General features: G+C 41.3%; 1 protein-coding gene across 1 annotated transcript in view; it reads left to right on the forward strand.

Annotated features, from left to right (window-relative positions):
- Nucleotides 1–25,818, forward strand: part of KIF13B (kinesin family member 13B) — a 198,479-nt gene that overhangs the window by 135,646 nt on the left and 37,015 nt on the right. The window contains exons 27-37 of the mRNA XM_065879262.1: nucleotides 2,786–2,932; nucleotides 3,552–3,581; nucleotides 5,223–5,322; nucleotides 5,912–6,038; nucleotides 6,802–6,857; nucleotides 8,430–8,554; nucleotides 9,815–9,991; nucleotides 12,500–12,592; nucleotides 16,837–16,989; nucleotides 17,734–17,811; nucleotides 18,979–19,032. Coding sequence (XP_065735334.1) covers nucleotides 2,786–2,932; nucleotides 3,552–3,581; nucleotides 5,223–5,322; nucleotides 5,912–6,038; nucleotides 6,802–6,857; nucleotides 8,430–8,554; nucleotides 9,815–9,991; nucleotides 12,500–12,592; nucleotides 16,837–16,989; nucleotides 17,734–17,811; nucleotides 18,979–19,032 — 1,140 coding nt within the window. The remainder of the gene's footprint in view (nucleotides 1–2,785; nucleotides 2,933–3,551; nucleotides 3,582–5,222; nucleotides 5,323–5,911; nucleotides 6,039–6,801; nucleotides 6,858–8,429; nucleotides 8,555–9,814; nucleotides 9,992–12,499; nucleotides 12,593–16,836; nucleotides 16,990–17,733; nucleotides 17,812–18,978; nucleotides 19,033–25,818) is intronic.

The raw sequence follows: 25,818 nt of genomic DNA on the forward strand, positions 1-25,818 counted from the left end.
CCCTTTTGTCTCTCTCCCTGAGGTTTTGGCTTAGGGCTGAAAGTTCCAACCTTCTGATCAAGGCTTGGTCTTCCTGGTGACCAGCCCCAATCCTGGAACCACCTAGGGATCTGCCTAGAGTGACCAAATGAAGAGTCACATCGTTAAAAGACGCACCTATCACCTTTATCATTAAGGAAATTCCAAGAGTTTTAGGAGCTCTGTGCCAGGAACTGAGGACAAAGACCAAATATCTTTTCTATCTTTCTTAACACGTTAGGTAAATAGGACACGTTAAGTAAATGCAGCTAGGTAGATGTGAATACCTGCCAGAAACCAATACAGCAGAGACACGTGTGGGACTTGTCACTTAACCCCAGACAGATGTGATCTGTAGTATCTGTGCTGCAAATTAAAGATGAGAGAGAGTATCTTAATGGAATTTACATGTAAGACTTAGAAATACTCTTGTTTGCTATTCTTTACGTGAAATCAACATTTAGTAGAATATTATTGCCTGTGATAGTTTCCATACTTTAAAACAGTAGTAAAATATTAGAATGGCTCAAGAAAATGAATGTTGAAATCATTCAAAGCAAAATATGAGAAAAGGTTAAAGGAAAAAGTTTGCTTAAATAAGTTTCTGAATGTCTTAGGAGGAGGAAAATGATAAGCACTTGTTCTCTGACCCTAGCAAATGAATTTTAGCAAATCCATTCATGTATAGACAAGGCACTAAAAGCAAAAGGAAATTAGTTTAAAATATAGTGTGAGATATATACATAAAATAGGATTCATAAGGGTGTGAAGAACATCTTTTCCTGAACATCTGTTAAAACTATATATATCCTCTTTGGATGCCTTAGAAATTCTTCATCTCCCGGAAGGCAAGACCAGATAATTTTCTGTGGTTTAGTATAAATTGAATATTTAAGTGTTTTTCACACTTCTGGTAACCTTTACTAAAAGTGTTCAAAGATATCTTGGGTATATCAGGAAAGGCTTTTTTGAAGGATGTGCATCTTGACCTGAGTGGTGAAAGAATCATGTTGGAAGGGTTCTTCATATATAAATGGCAGGAATAAAGATAGAGGGTGGAATTAGGTAAGTTTGGGTAGAAAGTATCAGTAACTTGTAGGAAGAGCTAGAAGCAGTAACAGAAGAGGTTATAGAGGCTTGGGGCAGCTAGTTCATGGAGGGCCTTGGATGGTAGACTTATTAGAATTCAAAATTGGAACCTATTGTTCTCCAACAGGAAAGTAGCAGAGGAGAACTGATTAGATTAACTGCATGCATTTGCTAGTTTTGTAGTTAAAAAATAGTCAAATATCGGCAGTTACAAGAAGTTCACTAATAGTTTATGTATTCGTAAAGCTGTTCAAAGCTTTTCTGTGAAGCATTAAGCCGTTCCTGGATCTTTTCCCTCCATTTTTCTCTCTCTTTATCCTGTATTCTCCCCCAAAGTATAGGTACTTCACCCTTCACGTTTGGGCGCACATTCAGAATAGGTCACTTCCTGTCTCAGGCAAAGTGAAAACCAAAGGTAGCTAATTGAAATGACTAAACTATTTCAGACAATTAAAATGTTTTCTGAGTTACTCTTTGCACAAAATATCTGATGCATGGTCCTCAGAAAATATTAAAGACATCTGCAACCCATCTCTTTAAATCTAGCTTGATAGGATCAATCATTGCCTAAGCTGATTTTCCTGATGATACAAAGCTCTTGGGAATTAAAATCCAATGGAGGAGGGGAAGGGTAACTGACTTGAAATTACATGTTGAGATTCTGTTTTTCAAATTCCGTTTTACATTCCTAGAATTTATAAACCAACTTTGAAGTCAGTGATTGGGGATACTGAGAATTTTCTTTTAAAAATTACTTCATTGTAAATATTCAAAGTCACCTAGTGTTTACTGTGAAAACATGCTTAAAGAAGGAACAGTTTCTTTCTGATCAATTCTTCATTTTGCAACTTGGCTTAAAATTATTTTATTTTGGGATGAGAGCAGTGAATTCAGGATAGTGTAATCATTCTTATTATTCTGATTGCTTATTTTTTAAAGTGGATCATACTATATATACTGGCTTTGGTAATCTTTTGTAAAAGAAGTCTAGTTAACATCTGTCACTGTACTCTAACATATATCATGTATGTTTTTCTATAGCAATATTTTAATGACCATGTAAATATTTCATTAATATACTATAGTTTAAGCAGATATCAATGATATACATTTAATTTGCTTCTAATTTCTTGTTATTCTTAACATTGCTGTAAGATTCTTTATGTACATATATGATTACTTAAAACAGGTTCCTAGAAAGTTGAATTGCTGGGTCAAGGGATACTTATTTTTTAAGGCAAATTGCCCTGCAGAAAGCTTTACCGATTTATATTCCCACCAACAGTGTATGTAATTGCCTTTTTTGTAAACTTTGGGCAATATTGTAAATTGCCTTTTTAAAAGATAATTGCTAGCTTAGTAAGTGAAAATAAAGGTGTTTCATGCTTATTTTAATTTGCTTATTAGTAAGTGGAACATTTTATATTGTCTAGCCTTTTGCATTTCCTTTGTTAGATTGCTTTAAAGTTTTTGTTTGTTGGAAAAAATATCTAAGCCATATATTTGTTCCTGATTAGTTTTTGAATTTGTAATTTACTACTAAACATGTAAGATACGGTGAGATAGCATCTCTAGAGATAAATGCTTTTCTCATCATCGGCCTGTAGGGGTCTCTCTAAACCAAATTTTTGGGAATCAGACCGATTTTGAGAAACTCTTAAAATTGTCTGTGATACAGGGGCAGTCCCGGCGAGTCCAAGTGGAAGTGAAGTCTGTGCAGGAGTCTGGGACTTTACCGCTGATGGAAGAATGTATATTGTCTGTTGGCATTGGATGTGTAAAAGTCAGGGCGCCGAGATCGGCCAAGACGCATGAAACCATCCATGTAAGTCTCTGTTGACAGACTCAGCCAGACAAGAGAGTCTTTTGGAACCTGTCAGAAAACTGCCTTCCACAAACAATTCTTTCAGTATTTTATTTTCTTGGATATCTTTTTTTCTTTTCTTTTCTTTCTTTCTTTCTTTTTTTTTTTTTAACTGTATTGCATTTGCGTGGAACCACTGCACCAGCTTGTTGGTTTTCCCTGGTACACGGCAAACTGAGGGTTAAAACATCTCAGCCTCCAGGAGTTCCTCAGTGCCTGATTTCCGCCCCCCCACCCCTCTGCAGAAACCCCCTGCTGGCTCATAAAGACTATTTGCCAGCAGGTGTTTGATTTCCCCTGGGGAGTGGGACTATAAACCCAGCAGGGGGAGAGTATTGTACTAGCTCCCTGAAAAGGTCAAATGAGGTTCTTCACTTTCCTATGAGAAGCTCAAGGTTTCACTCCAACTACCTGAAAACTGTAAAACCCAGAGTGAGGGTGAGCGTGGGTGGGAGATGAAAAAGCGTATTCGTTAAAATAGAAAATATAAAGTATGGGAAAAGATTCAGACTTGTTTAGCGTAGTCTGATTCTTGGATAAATGATTGTTTTGGCTCTGCATAATATATTTTTTCTCTTAGGAGGAAGAGGAGGACATGGACAGTTACCAGGTAATGAAGCACGGGTTATCCTAGTCAAATAAGCTCGATTAAAGTACTAAATTACACATTCCTGAGTCTTGCCATACTGTTACTTAGTAACTACACAATTAGTTTTGATTCAGATATTGCTTTGTCTCAAGTTAAAACAGAAGGGAACAATCATCTGTGACTGTTATCCTTTTCTAAACCTGGAGCTGCCCATCCAGGCCCCTGCAGATCCATTCTTCAGGTTCTCTTCCTTGCACTTGTTCTCTCCTTTTTCCCTGGAAGAGCTGTTGCAGACTTGGCTTCAGTCAAGCCACGCCCCTTAGGTATTTTCCATACTTTAAGCCAGGTCTCCTTTCCCTACTTCCTGGAGTCATACAGGTTTTGTTTTGTTTTTCCCCCCACCCTCCTTTCCCTAATCTCCTGCAAGATTTTGTTTACGTCTGATAAATTTTATTTTGTGAGTCTGGTTAGTCATCGTTTAGCACCGTCAGAGCTCTTCGGATCCTGATTATGTCAGCCAGTGCAGTCACCCTCCTGGTTTGGCTTCATTCTAATTGGATAAAAATGTCTGCTTTCCTATAAGTTGCTGATAAAAGTATTGAGGGTTAAATACAGAGTCCTGTGGCACAACCGTAGGGAATTCTTTTAAGCTGACGTTATTCCATTAATCACTATTCTTTGGATGTGATATTTCAGTCTTCTATAATTTCTTCCAAGTAGATCCATTGCACATTTCTCCTTCTTGTCCACAAGAATGTCATGAGCTATTTGGTTAAGTGCCTTAGTGAAATCCAGATACTCCCAATATGCTCAGCATTCCACTGATCTACCCAGTCACGTAACTTTATTACAGAAGGAAATGAGGTAAGATGGCAGCACAGTCAGGTGTTGACTGGTAGAGTTGTTAGTCTGTTGGTAACATCCCGTCTGCCACCCCCCTCCCCCGCCAAAAAAAAGAAACCCAACAGAAACTAGGGAGAGAAGCATTTACATGATTTGTAGATACTGGTGAAACATGTTGAAGGCTGTAGTTAAGAAATCTGAAGAGTTCTTCTGATGGTTCTAAGGGATATAAATTTGAGGATTATCGAGTAGTATTTGTGATTTTTATCCAGCAAAGAGACCTTGTAGAAGATATTAGCTGCATGAGTGCTTGAAGTTCTACCCTTTGAGCCAATAGAAATAAAACTGGTTCTGGGGCTTCCCTGGTGGCACAGTGGTTGGGGGTCCGCCTGCCGATGCGGGGGACGCGGGTTCGTGCCCCGGTCCTGGAGGATCCCGTGTGCCGCGGAGCAACTGGGTCCGTGGGCCATGGCCGCTGAGCCTGTGCATCTGGAGCCTGTGCTCTGCATCGGGAGAGGCCACAGCAGTGAGAGAGGCCCGCGTGCCGCAAAAAAAAAATAAAATAAAAAAAGGGAAAAACTGGTTCTGGATTATCAGAGTGCCCTTTCAGAAATGGTGTTACTCTAGTACAGTAATGCTTTAATTTCTGAAAGTTTCTATTCTGAATAATGGTTGGATTCAACTAGTAGTGGTAATAAAAGAGTTAGGGTATAATACTTTACATTTTTGAAGCATATTAGAGTAAGGTAAGATAGAGTATCGGTTTCAGATATATTGTCTTGACGTTATATTTACTATAATCCCCTTGTTTGCTTCTAGGATCGGGATTTAGAGAGACTACGTAGAAAATGGCTAAATGTGTTAACAAAGCGTCAGGAGTACTTAGATCAACAACTGCAAAAGCTTGTCAGTAAACATGGTATGAAAAGCAACTTCTAATATTCCCCCCCCACCCCAAATCAGTGTGCTGTTAATTCCCATTTGCAGTTACATGAAATAAAAGTAGACGAACACATCAGTAGTGGGAATGGCAAGAACATAGGAATGGTGCTTATTTGTGTCACATCCTTTCAAAAGGACAGTTATCCACTTGTAAGGATGTCTTTGCATAGGTCTCCCTTCCCCCCCAACAAAGAGGAAATAGAGTATGTGCAGTAAACATTGTCCCTCAAAAATAACTAAAGGAAGATGCTCACATTTCTTGATTTCTGGTCCAGAGGCACTTGAGCCCTCTGACTCTCGAAGAGATCATCCCTGTGCTGTTCCACCGTAGGCCTTCCATGAACTGAAGACGGCCTCTCTGTGAGAGCACACCAGCCTCGCTAGCTTATAGTTAGTTTTTTATCATGAGCTTTTTATCACGAATTAGGGAGGTATTAAGTTGCTAGTGAACCCTCCTCAACCAATACATGGAATATGGGAACATCCTGTGGATAACGTAGGACAAAGCGTAAACAGCAGGCAAGAAGTGGGACCCCTGTATCTGATCCTCATTCTTGATGTTCTAGATAAAACAGAGGATGATGCTGACCGTGAAGCTCAACTACTGGAGATGAGGTTGACTCTGACTGAGGAGAGGAACGCAGTCATGGTTCCCTCAGCTGGCAGTGGGATCCCCGGGGCCCCGGCAGAATGGTATGGGTGCTGCCCTATGTCTTCTGAAGCTCTCTGTGCTCACGGAGCTGCCCACTTTCTCTATGAGTGTTACCTCTGCTTTGATTAATGGATGACTTAACATAGCGTGTGGGGAAAAAAGTTGTTTTAATTAGAGGAGGTGTTAAATTATTTTCATGAGTTGGAATAACTGTGGCCTAAAACTGTTTTGTTAAGTAATATTGTTTTTGGCCCAAGTAATTAAGATTTCTGAGAATCTAAATCAATATTTAGTACCATTGCACTTAGCATTTAAAAAAATAGTTAATATGTTAATTACTTGGGTCATTCCCTTAAAAGACTATTCAGTCATAATAAAATTGCATCACCGGGTGTTTTTGATTTTGGTACTAGATTGAACTGTCAGCAAATGTTCTCTGCCACTTTATAGAAATTAAAAATAGTAAATTAAGCCACATGGGGCCCTTAGGTATATAACTTTATAAGAAAGTACGTTTAAACAAGGGAGCTTCAACTTCAGTGATGAACAGGTATATGTGTTTTCTAAGACTAAGTTCTGATATCAGAGCGTATGATAATTATACATGGAAGCACGAGAGAAAAGAAGCAGCAGTGGCGGTTAAGTCTTTGTGGCATCTCTGATGTGAAATTATAGCTAACCCAGTACCCAGAATTATCATTGGTTGACCTGTAATTGCTCTGAATGTATGAAGGCTGAGTCGTGAAGCACATGCCGCTGAGAAAGGCTGCTTTATTTGAGATGCTGTTGTTCGTTATGTTTTAGGACGCCGGTTCCTGGGATGGAAACACACATTCCCGTTATATTCCTTGACTTAAATGGTAAGTTAAGAGGTGCCTTCCGAAGGCAACTCTGACAAATTAGTGTCCAAGTAACACTTAGATTCTAACGAAGTATGCAGTTAGGCAATTCTGTAAGCCTAAGGTTTGGGTCTGTTTTATGTGTGCCAGAGGACTCTAATCCTTGACAAAGAATGAATTTCCTGTAAGAACAGTATTGTTTTTTAACAGTGATAGGTATGTCTCATCGTGATGTGTTCTCACATTTCATTCTACAACCCATACTGCTTTGTGTGCTTTGTTCTCCCATCAGTTTAGGATGGCAGTAATGTTTTCCACACTTAAGATATTTTCTTCTTTAATTCTCAGGAGGACTCCTCTCCAGAAAGGACTAATAACTAGTGATGCTTATGTAGCATGTTGCTTTTATCTGGTGTCTTCTTAGCACTACCTAATGAATTTCTCACTTTATCTGTGAGTTCTTGTGCCATTCATCACTGCGTTGCCTTTTTTTTTTTTTAATAACTGTCATTTTTTTCCCCCTCGTTTAAAATATTTGGATGTGGCTACATTTTACAAATATTCTGTCTGAGGAGGGAAATAAAAATGAAAAGGTAGATTAAAGAGCTAAAAATAAGTTCGAAAGTCAGCATTTAAATTCCAAAGACATCTGCAGAAGAACTGTGTATTAAAATGAACCATCCTAAATAGGCAAGTGTGGATGTCCTCAGTGGTTCTCTTCTGCCCTGAAAGTGCGTTACAGCATCTCAGGTATTTAGCGTCCTGTGCTGCTTGGCTTACTTGGACCTGTGAGAGTTTTTCACATACACACGGAGTCAGAGAAGAGCACTTAGCCACTTGCACCGTACATCCACCTGTCGGGGTTTTAATGTATTGCCACAGCACTCTATCCTTCCTTGTTCTCTTGAGCCTTGGAGACTGAGGGCGACTCTGTCTTGTTCTTACCCGAGGTTCCTAGATAGGTGAGGGGTGTGTGTGTGTGTAGGAGGGTTAGAAAGTGGAAGAGAATAAGCTTCAAGAAGACCTATTAGTATGGATATTCCAAGACAGGAGCAGCACCCTGTTCAGCCTATGCCCGTTCTTGGTCCACACAAGCCCACGTACTAGAAGAAATACTTTGGACGTTTACTTGCAAGCTTAAGATGCATAGGGAGTTGGGATGGCCAGGCTTGGAAATGAATAACCAAAGGGCCACAGGGCAGCCCTTCAGTTTCTTAACTGTCGGATGATTGGAATCACTCTCACTCTCATTTCTTCAGTACACTAAAAGACAGGGAATTGGGGTTCTAACGCTATCATTAACGTTTATGGGCTGACCTGGTGTAACCTTTTGGGTTTCTTGGCTTCCGTTGCCTTCCATGTAAAATAAGGCACGGAGGTAGGAGATTGGATTTAGATAATTTCTTGAGGCGTTTTCCATCTCTAAGATCCGTGAACTGTTTAATGGTCATCATCTGTGTGATGTAAGATTTCAGAGCCAAAAAGCAAATGAAATTTGAGGCAGGAGAATTCTACTAAGCACATTGAAATTTAGCTGGTAGGGGTTATCCTTTAAAATGATCTCCATACTGAATGGAACTTCTCTGCTTTTAGCTGATGATTTCAGCTCTCAGGATAATCTTGATGACCCAGAAGCTGGTGGATGGGATGCTACCCTGACTGGAGAAGAAGAGGACGAGTTCTTTGAACTGCAGATTGTCAAACAGCATGATGGAGAGGTAAATAAAGCATAACTCGGGAAGACTGGATGAAAAGTAGTTTCTTTAACCTTTCCATGAGCCTTTGAAAACAATCAGCAAGGTAATCATTTCAGTGCTTACATTTCTCAAGAAATATAAATGAAAACCTTTCAATATGATTTCCAGAAAGAAGGGAACCACTTCCAGAAGGAGTAGACCAATCAGATCACATCCATTCACTGTTTTACTTCTTTTCCTGGTGAAGGATCTTTGTTAGTAATTCACAGTTCAGGTCAGCAGTGGTCTACTCTCTGGGGAAATGCTCCTGAAGTACATAGAGGTAAAACGGCACAGTGTTTGGGATTGACTTCGAAATGCTTTAGTGAAGACTTCTTAATAAGGGAGAAAAAGAATGGATGAAGCCACGTGATAATGTTTGAATCTGAGTGATGGGTGTACACTGGGGGCTTACTTTCTAATTTTGAGCATATTGGAAAAATTATAAAATATATTAAGGAAGGAAAGCCGACGTGATACTCTGAAGGACACATCATCGCATAGTGAGTGGTATTCTGAAGATGCAAAACTTGAACTGCGGTGCATTCTGTAAAACAGTGGACCTGCACCCATCTTTAATAAGTCAGTGCCGTGAGTGACAAAGAAAGCCTGGGGAACCAGCCTAGATGAAAGTAGACTAAAAGAACAGGACAGCTAAGTACAGTTTGTGATCCTGGGTCAGAACAGTTGAAACATTTGAATATGGACTCTGTATTATATAGTAGTATCGTGTTGATGTTAAATTCCTGAATATGATAATTGTCCTATGGTTAAGTTACAGGATGTCCTTGCTCTTAGAAGATACTTGCTGAAGTATTTAGAGATGCAGAGTCACCTGTCTGTAACTTACTCTAAAGTGGTTCAGTAAAAAAACCCAAAAAACAAGAGCAATACTGTGTGTGTGTGTGTGTGTGAGAGAGAGGGAAAAGGGCAAAATGTTAACAGGTGGTGAATCTACCTGAAAGAAATACAGGAGTTCATTGTACTCAATTTGCAACTTTTATGTTTGAGTATTTTTCCAAATATATAAATTCTAGCTGTCGGCCAGGAACAGCCTGCTCTGTACTCCCTCGAGTAGGTGCCTGAGGCCACATCCTGGGATTCCCATTGTCTCCCAGGGCAGTTCTCTTAGCAGAGCTGCACTCATTGAGTGGCCTGCTCCACTTCAGCCCAAGCCAAGATGTTTCCTTGTGGGGTTTTGTGTTTTAGGAGGAGGGAGTGACTGTTCTGTCTTCTCTGCAGGTGAAAGCGGAAGCCTCCTGGGACTCCGCAGTGCACAACTGCCCTCAGCTGAGTAAAGGCACGCCCGCGGATGAGCGAGTGTTTCTCATCGTGCGGGTGACGGTCCAGCTCAGCCATCCAGCCGACATGCAGTTGGTATTACGCAAGCGCATTTGTGTCAGTGTTCACGGCCGGCAGGTGAGTCATTGATCCTAGTTGAAGAAATGACTTTGGGTCAGACACGAGGGCGGGGCTGTGGAAGGATTGCTCTGGCCTCCTGTCCCCCCAGGCTCTGTGAAGCTCTGAGCTTTTCTCTTTCGGTTGACTATTGCTGTCCTATAACCGTGCTTGCTTCAATCCCGGAACCCGTCAGCCTGACTTCCTCCTAGACGACCCTGAATTGTTACCCTGAATCTTTGTTACTGCAGAGGCACAGCTCACAGCCCTTCCTTTGGGTGCCATAGGGCCCTGTCAAGACGAAGCTCACTGTTTTTGTCTTTGACTCTTCATCTGGGTCCTACAAGATGAGAATGTTCACCACAGATGAGCTGTTGTTTGTGCTGTTCACCATGTCGTTTTCCATGCCTTTCTTTTCTCTCAGTCCTCTCTGCTGGTTCATTGATTGTGTATTTGGAGAGAGTACTCTTGTCAAGCTTTGGGGTAAAAAGATGAATAAGAAATAATCTGCATCCTTAAAGAGCCAGTGTCCACTGGCCTATGAGTGTATAAGCAGACGACTCTCTTCTACTGTGGCAGCGCAGCTCAAAGGGTGAGAGTGCAGTCAGGGAAGGCTTCAAAGAGGAGGGGGCGTGTGAGCTGCTCCGTTGCAGGCAGGGGTGGTTGGCAGGCAGAGGAGTCGCTGGCTGTTTCACCGAGAGGAGGAAATATCCATGCAGAGGTGGTGAGGAAGGAAAGGGCGTGGCAGCTTGGGGACCGTTAGAAGCAGAGTGTGACGGGGTGTGCTGCAGAGGCCACGGCTGTGGCCATCAACACAGTTGCAGCTAGGTTATGAAGGACCTTGTGCCATACGAACCAGTTTAGTAGAAAACTTCTAGATAAGAATATAAAGGATTTCTGCTGTTGGTTCTGCAATGATACGATTTGGGAGGTTGATTCTAGGGGTTCTTCTCAATACACTGGCTAAAACCAGGACAGATGAAAATAAATCTTTTCATTTAGAAGGGTATAGTCACGGTTGACAGAGTCCTGGATGTAATCTCCACCCCTAAAAATTAATCTTTAGTTCTGACTGTCACACTGATATCACTCTTTGAATGAAGACCGGCAGTGATGCTGTTAAAATTGCAGCTCTTTAGCTTGGCGAGCGAGCATCAGTACATACAGGTCATGGCATAGCTGTAGGTGTATGTATATGCCGTGTCTCCCATTCACTCTTTTCCTGGTCTCTCTTTTCTCGGAAGTCTATTTTTTTTTTTTTTTTTTTTTTTTTTTTTTTTTTTTTTGGAAGTCTATTTTTAAATAAATTTATTTTATTCATTTTTGGCTGCATCGGGTCTTCATTGCACATGCAGGCTTTCTCTAGTTGCAGCGAGCGGAGGCTACTCTCGGTTGCTGTGCATGGGCTTCTCGTTGCGGTGGCTTCTCTTGTTGTGGAGCACGGGCTGTAGGCACACGGGCTTCAGCAGTTATGGCATGTGGGCTCAGTAGTTGTGGCTCGCGGGCTCTAGGGTGCAGGCTCAGTCGTTGTGGCGCACGGGCTTAGATGCTCCACAGCATGTGGGATCTTCCCAGACCAGGGCTCGAACCATGTCCCTTGCATTGGTAAGCAGATTCCTAACCATTGTGCCACCTTATAAGTCTGGAGTCAAGAGTGAAGGGATGAAATGAATGCATTCTAAGAGGCTCTTGCATTCTAAGAGGCTAAAATCTTCTAAAAAGTTAACTAAAGATCACTGAATTATTATTAAGTTTGTGAAAATACGTACTTCTGAGACCAAACAGTTTTTTTCCTATTCTGTTTGGGGGCTTTTACCTATTTCCTACTTGGCTTTTGCATGAGGGAAAAAGGTTCAGTGTCAGTTTAATATTCTCTCTTATTCTCATCTTTATTCACCAATTGTATTCTGCCCTCCTCCGTGCTCTCTTTAACCTCTACAGGATGTTCAGTCTTAGCAACATCTTCAAATGAGTCATCTATGCATTAATTCAGCAGTTCAATTCCTAACCGTGCAAAGAGCACAGTCAGCATAAACAATGACCGTGCACTCTTAAATCATTCTTCATAATGATCCTGCTTTGGTCAAGAATTAATGCCTGGACTTGTCACTATTCATAGTGCAAGATGTCCATCGTGCTGGAAAGAAGAAAAAAAGGATAAGGGTCACCAGCCCTTCCTTACATCTTCGTTAGAAGGTCATTTTATCTTGTAGAAGTCAACAGTCTTATTTCTGTAGCCTGTCAGCAGAGTTGAACCAGATGCCTAGTGTGGTTCCAGAGTTTAGGGTTTGTACTTTTCATATATTCGGTATGGGACCTGTCACGTGGCAGGCATCATATAAATTGTTTTGGGGCACTAAGACAAAGTTGAGGAACTTATATGTAGTGATTTGGATTCTGACTTATATTGGAAGTATGTTCTTTTCCTTTTTGGTTAGAGTGAATGTGGTGTCGTTTATGCTGTCTCTTTGTTAATGAAAACTCAGTTTTGAGGTGGGAAACCATGTCTTCTATTTTGTTTTTCTCTAGGGTTTTGCTCAGAGTCTCCTAAAAAAGATGTCACATCGAAGTTCTATTCCAGGCTGTGGAGTGACCTTTGAAATTGTCTCCAATATTCCAGAGGTGAAGGATCATATGAAATTTGAATATACTAAAAATAAACATGTAGAAAGAGCAAACTCCCTGAAAAGTCACCTATGCAAGAAATGTGTGTTAAATGAAAATGTATATTTAGGAAAATGTTATAGATTTGTAGAGGAATTTCCTAATCTTAACTTGATTCAGAGTAAAATGTACTTGTGTGGCTTTAAAGGTTTTGGTTTTAGTATTTTGTTAAAGAAGAATCTTTTGAAAAGCAAATCAACACCTTTTTACCCACAGAAGAGGGTATAACCCTTGAAGGAAGGCAACACAGCATAACATAGAGTTTCAGGGTTTCATTTTGGAATGAAACAGAAATCTTGTTTCTGTCACCTCTTAGTGACGTGAACTTGGGTAAGTTACTTTGAGCCTAAATTTTTTCATTTATCAAATTGGGTTAGTGATACCTTCTGTACAGGGTTTTTTTTTTAAGGATTAAATGAGACAATATACACAAATCGTGTACATGCTAAACAATAAATTGTAATTGCTATTATTATTATAGTTACTATTATTATTTCTCTTAGCTAATTCAGATATGCACAGGAATCAAACAGATAGAGCTGAAAATACCCCTGACAGGAGCTTGCTGGAGGATGTAGTTTATATGTGCTTCTTAGTACTTAATTCCTGATTTAGACAGATTTGTGCACTTGGTTATTGGCATAGCTAGTAACAAGGCCTTCCTTACAGGAGTAGGAGAAGTGAGGGGTCTAAGAAAAGGACCCAAAAAAAAGACAAGAGTGGCTCCTTCTGCCACATTGACTACCCAGAATCAGGGAGTGAGTGGGGAGGTCCAGGCTGTGCTGCCCTTGGGGTGGAAAATGGGAATGGGACCCTGGGACGAGCGCTCCCTCCTAAGCACACCATCCATGGTGCCTTCATTCTCTTGATTCAAGGGCTCAGTGCTTGTTGATTGATTCCGTTGATTATTTGAACAATAGATGGACAATATATATTTTAAGACAGATCAGGTTTTGGAAGAGTGAAAAGATTGCACAGCACTTAGGCTTTGTTTTAGAGTACTTATATCACAGAACACTCTTCCTCTCAAATAATGTCAAATAGTGACTAATCCTTGCCTGCACCTTCAAAGTATTAGGCTTACATGGCACATATTAACTGTTTATTTAATTTGGAGCCTGCTGACCATTTAAAAATTGAGCCCCTTTTCGAGTTAGACAAGCTGCAAAATCTTGGATCTGGAATATATTACTCTTTGTATACTTAGATGTGGGGTTAGAGATTTACTGTTTATTCTCTGTATCTGAGTGTTTGCTCTTTTTTACAGTTGTTTCAGATCTTAACTCTGTAAAACAGTTTGAATGCAGTTGAGAAACAGTGACACTTGCAGTGAACTATCTTAGTTTTTCCGTTTCTCGCATCATCTTCTCTCCTCATTTGTAGTGTTTTTTTTTTGGCTGTGTTGGGTCTTCATTGCTGCGTGTGGGCTTTCTCTAGTTGCAGCGAGCGGGGGCTACTCTTCATTGCAGTGCGCTGGCTTCTCATTGCGGTGGCTTCTCTGTTGTGGAGCATGGGCTCTAGGTGTGCGGGCTTCAGTAGTTGTGGCACGTGGGCTCAGTAGTTGTGGCGCACAGGCTTAGATGCTCTGCGGCACGTGGGATCTTCCTGAACCAGGGCTCGAACCCGTGTCCCCTGCATTGGCAGGTGGATTCTGAACCACTGCACCACCAGGGAAGTCCCCCATTTGCAGTTTTCTTATCTTCTTTAACAGTGCTTTTATTCTTCAGGTGATACGGTTTTTCAAAGGGCAGAAATGTGGGGAAATCAGTGGAAAGATAAACACATAGCCTCACGTGATGGGGCTGCCTATTAATAATTAGCTAAATGTCTAAGTTGGGAAGTGTTAGGGTCACATTATCAAATCCTGATGATAAAGACAAAGGAAAAGTGAGACTTAAAGCTTATAGTGTAAGGGCTACACTAGTTTATTTTTTATTTCAAAATAAAATAGAAAGCTTCTTAAAAGCTAGAATTCATCATGAAAAAGCCTGGAAAAGTTCTTTGTGTTCCATATTACAGAAGCTTTGAGGGCTTGGTAGCAAAAAGAAGTAGTCATAGACCAGAGAGCAGCAAGAGATGGTTTCACCTTTCTTCCTTTTTTTTTTTTTTTTTTAAAGTAGCTAGAATGCTTTCATTGCTAATGGGAGTGTAAAATGATACCACCACTGGCAGCTGATCATAAAGTTAAATAGACACCTACCCCGTGACCCAGTAATTCTACTTCTAGGTCCTTACCCAAGAGAAGTGAAGGCATATATCCATAAAGATCTGCACAGGAATATACAAAGCAGCTTAATTCAAAATAACCTAAAACTGGAAACAACCCAAACATCCATCAACAGACGAATGGATACATAAATTGTGGCATCTCCATACTGTGGAGTATTACTCAGCCATACAAAGAAATGAACTGTGAACGAATCTCTAAATCACTATGCTAAGTGAAAAGCCAGGCGCCAAAGGGTGTCATTCCATTTATGTGAACTTCTAAAACAGGTGAACTGATCTGTGGTGAAAGAAACGACCTTGCCTTGGGGGAAGGGTAGGGGTCGAACTTTCTGAGGAAATGGAAATGTTTTATTTTTTGTGTGGATAACATGGATATATAATATATACATTTCTTTAAAACTCAGGTATCCTCTTTCTTAGAAAATCAGGATATTCAGTGGTTAAAAGAATACTCTATCAGGAGTCAGGAGACCTAATTCTAGTCTTGCTTCTTTTACTAATTATGCGACCTTCCTCTTTCCTCATTTGTAAAATGAGGATGATTCCTGGGCCCAAACGAATTACTGTAGGAGACAAAAGTTTTGTGAACTTAAGCTGTCTTCTGAATTTTTCCATATTTTATCCATTCTAGGGCTTATGTAAATTTTTTAAAATAAATTCATTTATTTTATTTATTTATTTTTGGCTGCCTTGGGTCTTCATTGCTGCACGCAGGCTTTCTCTAGTTGCGGTGAGCAGGGGCTACTCTTGATTGCAGTGTGCGGGCTTCTTGTGGTGGCTTCTCTTGTTGTGGAGCACGGGCTCTAGGCGCATGGGCTTCAGTAGTTATGGCACGTGGGCTCAGTAGTTGTGGCTCGCGGGCTCTAGAACGCAGACTCAGTAGTTGTGGTGCACGGGCTTAGTCGCTCTGCGGCATGTGGGATCTTCCCGGACCAGGGCTCGCACCCTGCCAACGCAGGTGTCCCCTGCGTTGGCAGGCAGGTTCTTAACCACTGTGCCACAAGGGAAGCCCGTAAGGCTTATGTAAATTTTAAAAAATATTTTTGAAGTTAGAATGTGTCTTATAATTGATGATATCTTAAAGTTAATTGGCAGAGTTTTTTTCCCTCCTTAGTGGTATATGTCTTTTCTTAAAGTCGATGGTATCTTAAGATGCAGTGGCATGCGGATATATCTTTTGTAGTCTTTGACGTTACTACAACAAATTCACCAGTAAAAAAAAGTATCTCATTTTTCCTGAGAAGAGTACTTTGTTATGAGCCACATGAGCTTGAGATACCTGACTACATTAACAGAGTCCCTCCCTGACTTGCAAACATCCCATTTATATGCCTGGACCAGTTATGTCCAGGGAGCTGGGTGAGTGAGAATTTGCTTAGTTACTTCTCTTCTTGGTCAGCTTCCAGCCTTCGGCCTCTGCCACTGCCGAGTTGGGGATTGAGACCACACTTGGAATATGTAGTCTGTGGGAGGTTGCTTAGCAAAAGGGTTGGAACCCAGCCCTTCTTTCCATTCTTAGCCTCCATACCTATGTCTGTCTCCTGCAGGGGTTGTTTGGATCCCACACATATCCAGCTGTTACCCCAGCTCCTCAGTCCTCCCTCTGGCCCCCCAAGATATGTTCAGGAAGTACTATTGTGGTTAGATTTCCAGCTAGCCCACCAAATCCTTTCTAACCAGGAATGTCTTTGTTTGCAATGGAAATGTAGGAGAGAACAGTTTTGTTGAAAACGTGCTGTGTTTCAGCTGCTCTGTGTTTAACCAGCCTTTCAAGTGAACCGAACCACCATTTATACCATGATTTCTGTGGGAAAATGCATTTTGAGTTCCGAAAGCTGACTTTAAAATGGAATTTGGAATACATCCCATTTGTTCGTTCAGTACTCTTGTGTGTATTTGTATAATCAGGAAGCTTTTGTAACATTTTCTTCTGCAAGGTACTTAATTTTAATATACAATTTTCCATTCTCCAGGATGCCCAGGGAGTAGAGGAACGAGAAGCATTAGCAAGAATGGCAGCTAATGTTGAAAACACGGCTTCTGCTGACTCGGAGGCATATATTGAGAAATACCTCAGGAGCGTGCTGGCAGTGGAGAACCTTCTCACGTTAGATCGACTTCGCCAGGTCAGCCGACAGAGCTGGTGGCCATGGTGCCAGCCCAGCCTGACTCTGGGTTTGACTTTCACAAGTCACATTATTGTTACATCTAAACGTTTGAAGCCTCTAAGTGGAGCATATTAATTTAGATTAAACTTGCTGGGTAAGTCTTTGAAGATACAGAAACTACTGGAAAGTTACTTTTTCCAAGACCCTAAATGGTATCTAGTTGCCATTTGGAAGTAGTGGAAGAGAATATGTAACTCTTGGTGGCTAAGTATTTTAGAAATTCCTTGATACTGGGTCATAATGTCACAGAAGGTAGAGTGCTGTGCCCTTCTTTGCCTCCACAGCCTTGGAGTGGATCTCTAGAAGGGAAAACAGAAGTGCCAGCCGTAAACCTAAGCCTCAGAGAAACCCTGAGCTCCATTTTATGTGACAGTGTTGAGACTTTTTTTAACCAAAAATACTAATGAAAAATAAAGGAGAATGGTCTGCTTTTAATAATCTTTCTCTTGGGACTGACTTCTGGCCAGCTTCAAGGGGGCCGTCAGTAGATACAGAAAAGAATGATCAAGGTAACCTGTCAGCTGTTTAATTAACTTTGAGTATTCCACAGTGATGGTAATTGAGTCATTCTGTCGTGTGAAGTAACAGCCGTCCTTTAAAGAACTAGGAATGTGTCCATAGCTCAGCCTGCTTTAAGATACTGTTACTTTGGAAGTGTGTCTCTCATGTGTATTTTTCGTCTGTATTTTCTCTGACTGACAGGAAGTTGCAGTGAAGGAACAGTTGACAGGAAAAGGGAAGCTGAATAGGAGGAGTATTAGCTCTCCAAATGTGAACAGAGTGAGTAGCTGGGACCCCATTCTGTGCTCTGCTTTCGCTCCTCTTTCCTTGGATAACTCCTTCCCATCCTTTGAATCTCATCTCAGATATCATTTCCTTCTATGAACTGATTTAAGTGTCCCCATTCTCTACCCTGAAGCATCGGTGCACCCCTCTGTCACTGCCCTTCCTAATTTTACAGGGAAAGTTCCCATGTGAGTCCCTCTGTAATGTTTCTCCTTTATCTTCATGTCGCCAGTGCCTGGCACACTGACTCTGTTAGGTGAGTGTTTGTTGTACTAAAGCAAAACTAGCCGAGTGCCTAGGGAAACTGTTTGAATTTTCTAGGCCAAACTGAATTACTTATAAATTGAGGAGAAGTCTGGACTAAGTTTATAAACTGTGATTTATCTCTACTTTCCTTACTTTTGATAAAGATATGAATATGAGAGATAGTACACCTTTGTCTGAACTTGTTACCCAGAAAAACCATGGTACAAGCATTGAAATAAAGAGCAACTGACCCTTAGCCTTGGTGTTGGAGAGGACCCAGTGAGAGGCAGGACGGGTCTCAGGCTGGAGGGCCCATGTGGCCCCGCGAGACTGAGTGACGTCACTGATGATCTCAGACGGAAAGATTGGGAACATTCTCAGGCAGTAAAAAATACCACTTTAACTCCGCGTAAATATCTTCTCATTCCTTCAGAAAATGACCTACTAAAATGCACTGGTATGTGCAGAGATTTGGTATTTAGAATCCTATGGTTTAAAGTAAATAGTTTGCGTGTATACATTTGCTACAATACCCAGAGAAAGGAGTCGTCCAATTAGGACAGGGTAAGGTAACCAGTAACCTGGTATCCTTTAAATAGAAGGGGATAAACAAATGAAGCGTCTCTTACTCGGGCCCAGCCGGCTGTTGCCTCAGTGTACGCTGGATATCTGATGTTATACAAACCTAGCATCTTAAAAAATGTTAATCAATTCAATTTTTTTTAAAAAAACTGCACCTGACAGTGTCCCAAAGGTCACTAGTCTAGTTTGTAACTTTGGTCTTGACAGCCTGTCTGATACCATCCAACTTCAACATTCTGTTGATTCGGTTTTCAAAGTCTTGTATTTCCAGGACCATAGATCTACGTACTTTTGCACATGAAGGACTAATCCCCCTCTTTATTTCTTGTTTAGCTGTCTGGCAGCCGACAGGATCTTATTCCATCCTACAGTCTAGGTAGCAACAAGGTGAGTGTTTGTAACTATTTTCTATCAGCCTTAACTCGTTTCCCATTCCAGCCTTCCTCTTCTCAAATATCACACGCTAGTTTTGCGTGCCAAATTTTCTCCCAGTTTTCTATACTGTGTGAAATTTATTGGAGAGCGTTGAGTTCATTTTTTTTTATCTGCCAGTTAAAATAATGTTACCGAGACCTTATTGTTACTCTACTTTCTAAGGGTTAAAAAACAAGTTAGTTGCTTAAGTTCTTCTGTTGAAAATATTCTTCCTGTTTGTGTCAGAAAAGGAACTTCATGTCAGATTTTTAATAGTAAAATATTGATGAAATGATTGAAAATATGTGAGGAATAAGATCATGTCTAAAAGTTAATATTATTTGTTAGAAGAAAAATAAACGAACAGAAATTTTGTTAGCTGGAATGTATTTACTTGCTTGTTAATATAGCTTTCCCCAATATAACAGAGTTTTAAGCATAGACAATTCATTTTCATGTACTTAAAGGGCTCACACTTGAAATTGTAACTGGATGTCACATGACAGTTTTGTGCCTGCCGTTTTTTTGAGGGACCTCGTTAGATGTTGGTGCTGCCAGCTGCAGGCAGTGTTTTCTGTGTCGATATCTTCACCCATGAGGAGGCCAAAAGTGTCATATGAAATGGTCTGACATGAGGAAGTTGTGTCAGAGTAAAAGAAGATACAGATAAAAGAAGATTGGCTATTTAATCATTATCAAAGCTGAGTGGTATTCATTACACTATTCTTACACTATTCTTCCTATTCTTGTTAAATATTCTACAATCTGTCTTTGTATAGGTTTGAAATTTTCCTTATAAAAACTTAAAGGGCTTCCCTGGTGGCGCAGTGGTTGAGAGTCCGCCTGCCGATGCAGGGGACACGGGTTCATGCCCTGGTCCGGGAGGATCCCACGTGCCACGGAGCGGCTGGGCCCGTGAGCCATGGCCGCTGAGCCTGTGCGTCCGGAGCCTGTGCTCCGCAACGGGAGAGGCCACGGCAGTGAGAGGCCCGCGTACCGCAAAAAGGAGGGGAAAAAAAAAAACTTAAGAAAAAGACAATGAAGTTGATGAACGATTAGACGCATTTTTAAGATCTAGGTTACTAGGAGTTTACCTGAAGTAATACATAGATATGTATGTATGTATATATATCCTATTATTTCAGGAAAACTACCAGTAATCTAAATCTTAAAAATACATATCTCAGTGTTTATAGGCAAATAACTTGCTCCCCAGCTCATCAGTTCACTGACCACCTACCATGCATCTGAAAGTGTGCTAAGGGTTAGTACTCCTTGATACGGGTCCACTGACAGGTGTGATTAGCTCTTGATAATCATAGCATAGTTGTGATTAGCTAAACAAAGCAGAGTTTATGGAAAATTGTGTCATTGTTAATTATAAATAACTCAAGTAATTTAAGGAAAATATAAGAAAAAACCATGACTTTCTGTGTTTTTTTGAAATCTGTCTAACCCAAATCCTCTATGATGAATTCCTGGAAAAAAAGTAGCCAAAATTTCTTCAGCTTTTCTCTCTCACCCTAGTTTCCTTATGTTTAAATGAAGAAAATAATAGAAAACAGTAGTATCTGCTTGAAAAAGAATTATTGTTTCATCTACACCAAATAAACAGAATAAAGGAACACAGATGCTGTAATAGAAGTATGCCTAGGTAGAGTAGGAGCCCAGAGGAGGGAGTGGGCACTTTTATAGGTATTATTCAGGGACCAAGAGAGGCTGCAGAGAGGGGGCATCCCCGCCCCCAATAAGCTTAATGCTGAAAGAGGATAGGTCCACCCAAGGCAGGGAAGGGGTTGAAGCAAGAGTGTGAACAGAAGTGTGGAAGGAGGAAAGAGCATGAGTAAAGCAGAGAGGGTGCAGTGTGGGGTAGAGCCCAGAGAAAGGGGCCTTATTTCAGAAGTTCCTATAGATGTGCCTAGGAGTAGCTGGGGAGCTGGGTCCCTTGAAGGAGTCTTTTTAAACAGTCTACCTAAACCCCACTCATGTTCCTGGCTGTGGTGTATAAAATTACGTTAGAATAATGTACATAGTAGAAATGTGTACAGTTACCAATGCACAAGTGAGGGTGGGGACAGCAGGTGGGGTAGAGGCCTCAGCAGCGGGGAGGGGGAGGGAGAGATTCAGGACGTGCTCAGGAGATGGAAACTCTGGAACTCGGCGACATGAAGAATAAGGTGGAGCCCAGGGGAGACAGGGTGGTGTGGGCTCTGGGTGACAGTGCAGAGAGGTGAATGTTGCAGGCGCAGGTTTGGGGAAGAAAATGATTGAGGTCAATTTTGGACAAAAGGTTATGTCTGCCAGTTCAGGGGTCTGGAAGCCCTAGCTGAAGACAGATTGGGGAGCTCAGGACCTGGTTGGAACAGCGTGATGGATTTGAGCACAGAGGCCAGGCTGTGCGGGCGTGATGGTGATACTTTCAGGCCTGCGCAGGAGGGGAAGCCGGCCAGGGCCATGACGGACCGGAGTCCTCAAAGAGGAGGGGAGGCGCAGGAGGGCAGCTTGGAAAATGGTGCCGGAGAAAGGCGGTTTAGGAGCTCCTTCCAGATTCCTCAGAGACCGAAATGAGGACTGAAAAGACTATTTTGGGTGTGAGAGTGAAGAGTTTATCGGAGGCCTTTCCCAGGGCAGTCTCTTCTGTGGAGGATAGGGGAGAAGTAAGCAGAATGTGTTTTGGGGTGGTTTTTTGTTTGTTTGTTTTTTGCGGTACACGGGCCTCTCACTGTTGTGGTCTCTCCCATTGCGGAGCACGGGCTCCGGACGCACAGGCTCAGCAGCCATGGCTCACGGGCCCAGCCGCTCCGCGGCATGTGGGATCTTCCCGGACCGGGGCACGAACCCGTGTCCCCTGCACCGGCAGGTGGACCCTCAACCACTGCGCCACCAGGGAAGCCCTGTTTTGTTTTTTGTTTGGGCGCGCTATGCAGCTTGCAGGATCTTAGTTTCCTGACCAGGGATCGAACCCGTGCCCCCTGCAGTGGAAGCGCAGAGTCCTAACCACTGGACCGCCAGGGACGTCCCAGCAGGGCATATATTAAATGAGTAAATAAATTACACATTTTTTTGTTACTCTACCAGGACCTTTCCTTTTTCAGTCATCTTGATGTCCTGGGGCCGCTGGGTAACTTAGCAAAGATGAGGAAATTCTACCCTCTCAGATTTTACTGGTGTCCTGGTGCCGTCCCAGCAGCAAGGATCTGGCTCTGTCCGCTCTATTTCAGCATGTATTTTCAGTTTTCGTCAGACGCCTCCAAACAGTGAAGGACCCTTTTCTCCTGTTGCAGCAGTTTGCAGTCTTCCTCAAAACTTGGCGTCTCTCACCCCTGCGCAACCACAGCAGTCCCCAGCCTCTGACGGGCGGTGGAGTTCTTGTCAGGGAAAACAGAAAGGCCAGCTCCCCATTACTAACGTGCTCCCAGTTCAGCTGTGGAGCTATTATTTTATCTTCTTGTGAACTGTTGGCCCCCATGGGCCCTGAATTGTTACCAGGTATGGCTGGGATCCCATCCACTCCATCACTGTCACCATGGGCATCACTTGACTTCCTGCTTGTGTCCAGATCAGTAGGTTTTATGAATGTCCACATACCAAAATCAGAGACCTTTTGCTTTTCACTAGGGGAAAGGTAGAGGAAAACGGTTCTAAGATTTAATGGATGGACCTGTTTAATGAGTATGGAAATTCAGGTGACAGAGGATCATAACTGATGCTAGGAAACAAAGTGATAAGGACACTCATCCAAGAGGATTTGATTCCAGGCTCACTTCAGTAGGGAGCACAAAGCGGCTCCCCCTTTTGCAGGTGCGGGGCCCTCAGTAGTTTTATCATTTGAAGCAGGGCCTCTTAAAAGATTTTTAAGGAAAATAAATATTTTTAAAATTATATTCTCTTACTAGCGAGAAAAGAAACATTTCCCTCCACCAGTAGCAGCAAGGAACAGAGATTCCTCCCTTTGGTCTTTTAAACGAAACAATGAAAAACATCGTCAAATACGGCATTGCTTTGAATTCAAAATTGTTATAATGCTGTGCGTAATAGAATTCCTCAGGGTAGTGTTTAAACTAGTTGACATACAAATTATCCAAGTCCTCTTAAACCCCTTTACACAGCAGCCGTGCTCATAGACATATGAAATGACATATATATGAGGGTGCCCATTGCCACACTGTTTATAATGGCAGAAGATTGGAAACAAGCCAAATGTCCACTGGTTTGGTCTGGTTAAATCTATTTTCTCCCTTTGAGTGTGCACACGTGCACACGTAAGTAAATGGGATACTATACAGCTGTAAAAAATAATTAGGAACCCCTCCAGATACTGATGTGGAAGATCACCAGGATATGCTTAGTGATTAAAAGTGCAGTGCAGTACAGTATGCTGCCATTTGAATTATAAAAGGAGGGAAACAGAGAGGTGCATGTGACTGTTTATAGATTTGCTCACATAGACGCAGGAAGCCCTATAAGGATATATGATAAACAGATACCATTACTTACCTGCCTGGGGAGAGAGTAGAAGCATGTGGGCACCTGAGGTAGGAGGCTTCTCACTGTGTGCCTTTTTATATTACTTGTTTTTTGGATCATGGGAACAAATTACCTATTGAAAAAAATTAAATTAAAATTAAAAAATTTTTATTCTCTACCCTTTTTAGCAGAAGATTTTATTCTCTAGTAAGTAGTGGTTTGAGAAGGTCTTCAGTTGCTTTATCTGTAATAATTTTCGCGCAAAATCCTCAAGGAGAGATTACTAAAGAAATTGTTCTGGAAAATCTCAAAGACTCATGTTGTTTTTCTTCTTTTCTTTTGGAGACTTCCTTCATTCTGCAGTTTTCAGAGATCCAGGGAGAGGTAATTAATCCATTAGGTTTTTCCTAATGAGTGGGATACAAGTATTATCCTACTATCCTAAAACATGCTTGCTTTTACCTTGAGAATAAGAATGCATTTTAAAATGTTTTTGTAAGACGACTAAATTTGACACTGTACTAAGTTTTTGGCTCTTACCCTTTGGTAAAAATAACTTTGGTAATCGGTATATACAGTTCCTCTCAAATGTTCCTTGTTACCTGGGCTATGAAAATATCTGTCAGAAGAGACCAGGAACGAAGGCATCTGATGGAATGTAGAAGGCTCTGGAATGTGAAGAGTTGGAGTTAATTTATTAGTTAAGCAAATGATACAGTAAATGAGAACTCTCAAGGTGTACTTTTATCAAGCATGGGACAGGGGAGAGAAGCAAAGAAGAGGGCAAAAGTGCCTTGGGCCTTCCTTCAACGCCACAAAACTTTGCTCAGTGGGACCATCCTGGCTTCCTTGCATGAAAGTATTTAACGTACAGGGAAGTTGAGTCGGAAATATAATTTTAAACTGGAATCGATGCTTAAAATGCTAGAAACTGTATTTTAAAAAAATGAAAATTATAATCACAGCTACATCTACCTTTCAAACTCGTGTGGGCCTGTTTCTGGGTTCTCTGTTCCATTATCTATGTGTCTATCCCTCTTTCTTGATTATGAAATCAGTTACAGACCAGAGAATCTGCCGTGTCCTCCCCACCTAATATCAGAACATTCAGGTTTAGAAGCAGGGAGAGGCCACAGAGTAAGTTCAAGTCTGCCTTTCCCTACTAATTTTCAGTTAATGTCATGGAGAAGATTAGTCAGTCGGGAGAGAAGTAACACTAAAAGGTGTGTCCGGGAGGCAGGAGCAGAGTGTGATAGGATTAGGGCTCTTGGGGAGGTGAGAGCAAGTGGTAAGGTACTAAAACAGTGTCACACTTTGGCCTATAATACTTGGAATTCGGCCAGCCACATTTTGCATGGCCTTATTTATTGATGCTCGCTACATATTAAAGTTGGAATTGTTTACTGAGCTCCACCAAGATGCAACTGATGAGCTAATTGATCTTAAAGAGATAAATTGAATTTTATTAACTACTCTTAACTTTTAATTTCACCTTACGGCCTAAAAGAAATCACTCTTGAAAAGCTTTTCAATTAAGAATATAAAATATTCCTAATTGCAGTGATGTTGTTATTTACTGTTACTGGCTATTTCATCGTTATTGTAAGGCAGTTTTTGTATAGGTATAATGAAAGCTTAGCAAACTTTTTGTGACCAGCCTACCAGATTAGACTCATATTTAGGTGCAGAATTAATTTCAGCAGATTATTTTTCCATTTAAACAGTGGCTGTGCCTTGAGATCTTTTGCAATCCACGGAACTCTGTCAACAGAAAATACTGGTCTTACTTAAAGACATTTTAAATGGAATTATATATTTTTAAATAAGTTAGTAAGATGTTTGTCAGCTTCTGATTGGAGTTTATGGTGCAATTAAAAGTAGCCAAAAGCCTGGGTGAATATTCAGTTAACAAAACTGAATTGTGTGTTTTGGCCCCATCGCCTTCCTGAAAACTGCAGTTATGTAGTGTGGCACTAGTTAAGGCTGGTACCAGATATGAGTCACCTCTTCTTTAGCTGCACAAGAAGCCAACTTTGGACCTGGAATGTCACTGGTGCTTCTCTTTGTTTACCTCTTTGTCACTTTCCTGATCAAAACCAGACCTCTTGATGGAATACCCAGAGCATTTGTGTCTGTCTGGAGAGCGGTAACAGGAAAACAGGAGGTGCCCAAGGGGGACCGCTCAGGTCCTCAAGTCAGCTGAGAGCGTGCTGTGTTTTTCCCTGTTGGGTTTTGCCTTTAAGCATAGTGTCCATCGACAGATGAATGGATAAAGAAGATGTGGCACATATA

This window comes from Phocoena phocoena, chromosome 6, assembly GCF_963924675.1.
Source record: "Phocoena phocoena chromosome 6, mPhoPho1.1, whole genome shotgun sequence".
NCBI lineage: Eukaryota > Metazoa > Chordata > Mammalia > Artiodactyla > Phocoenidae > Phocoena > Phocoena phocoena.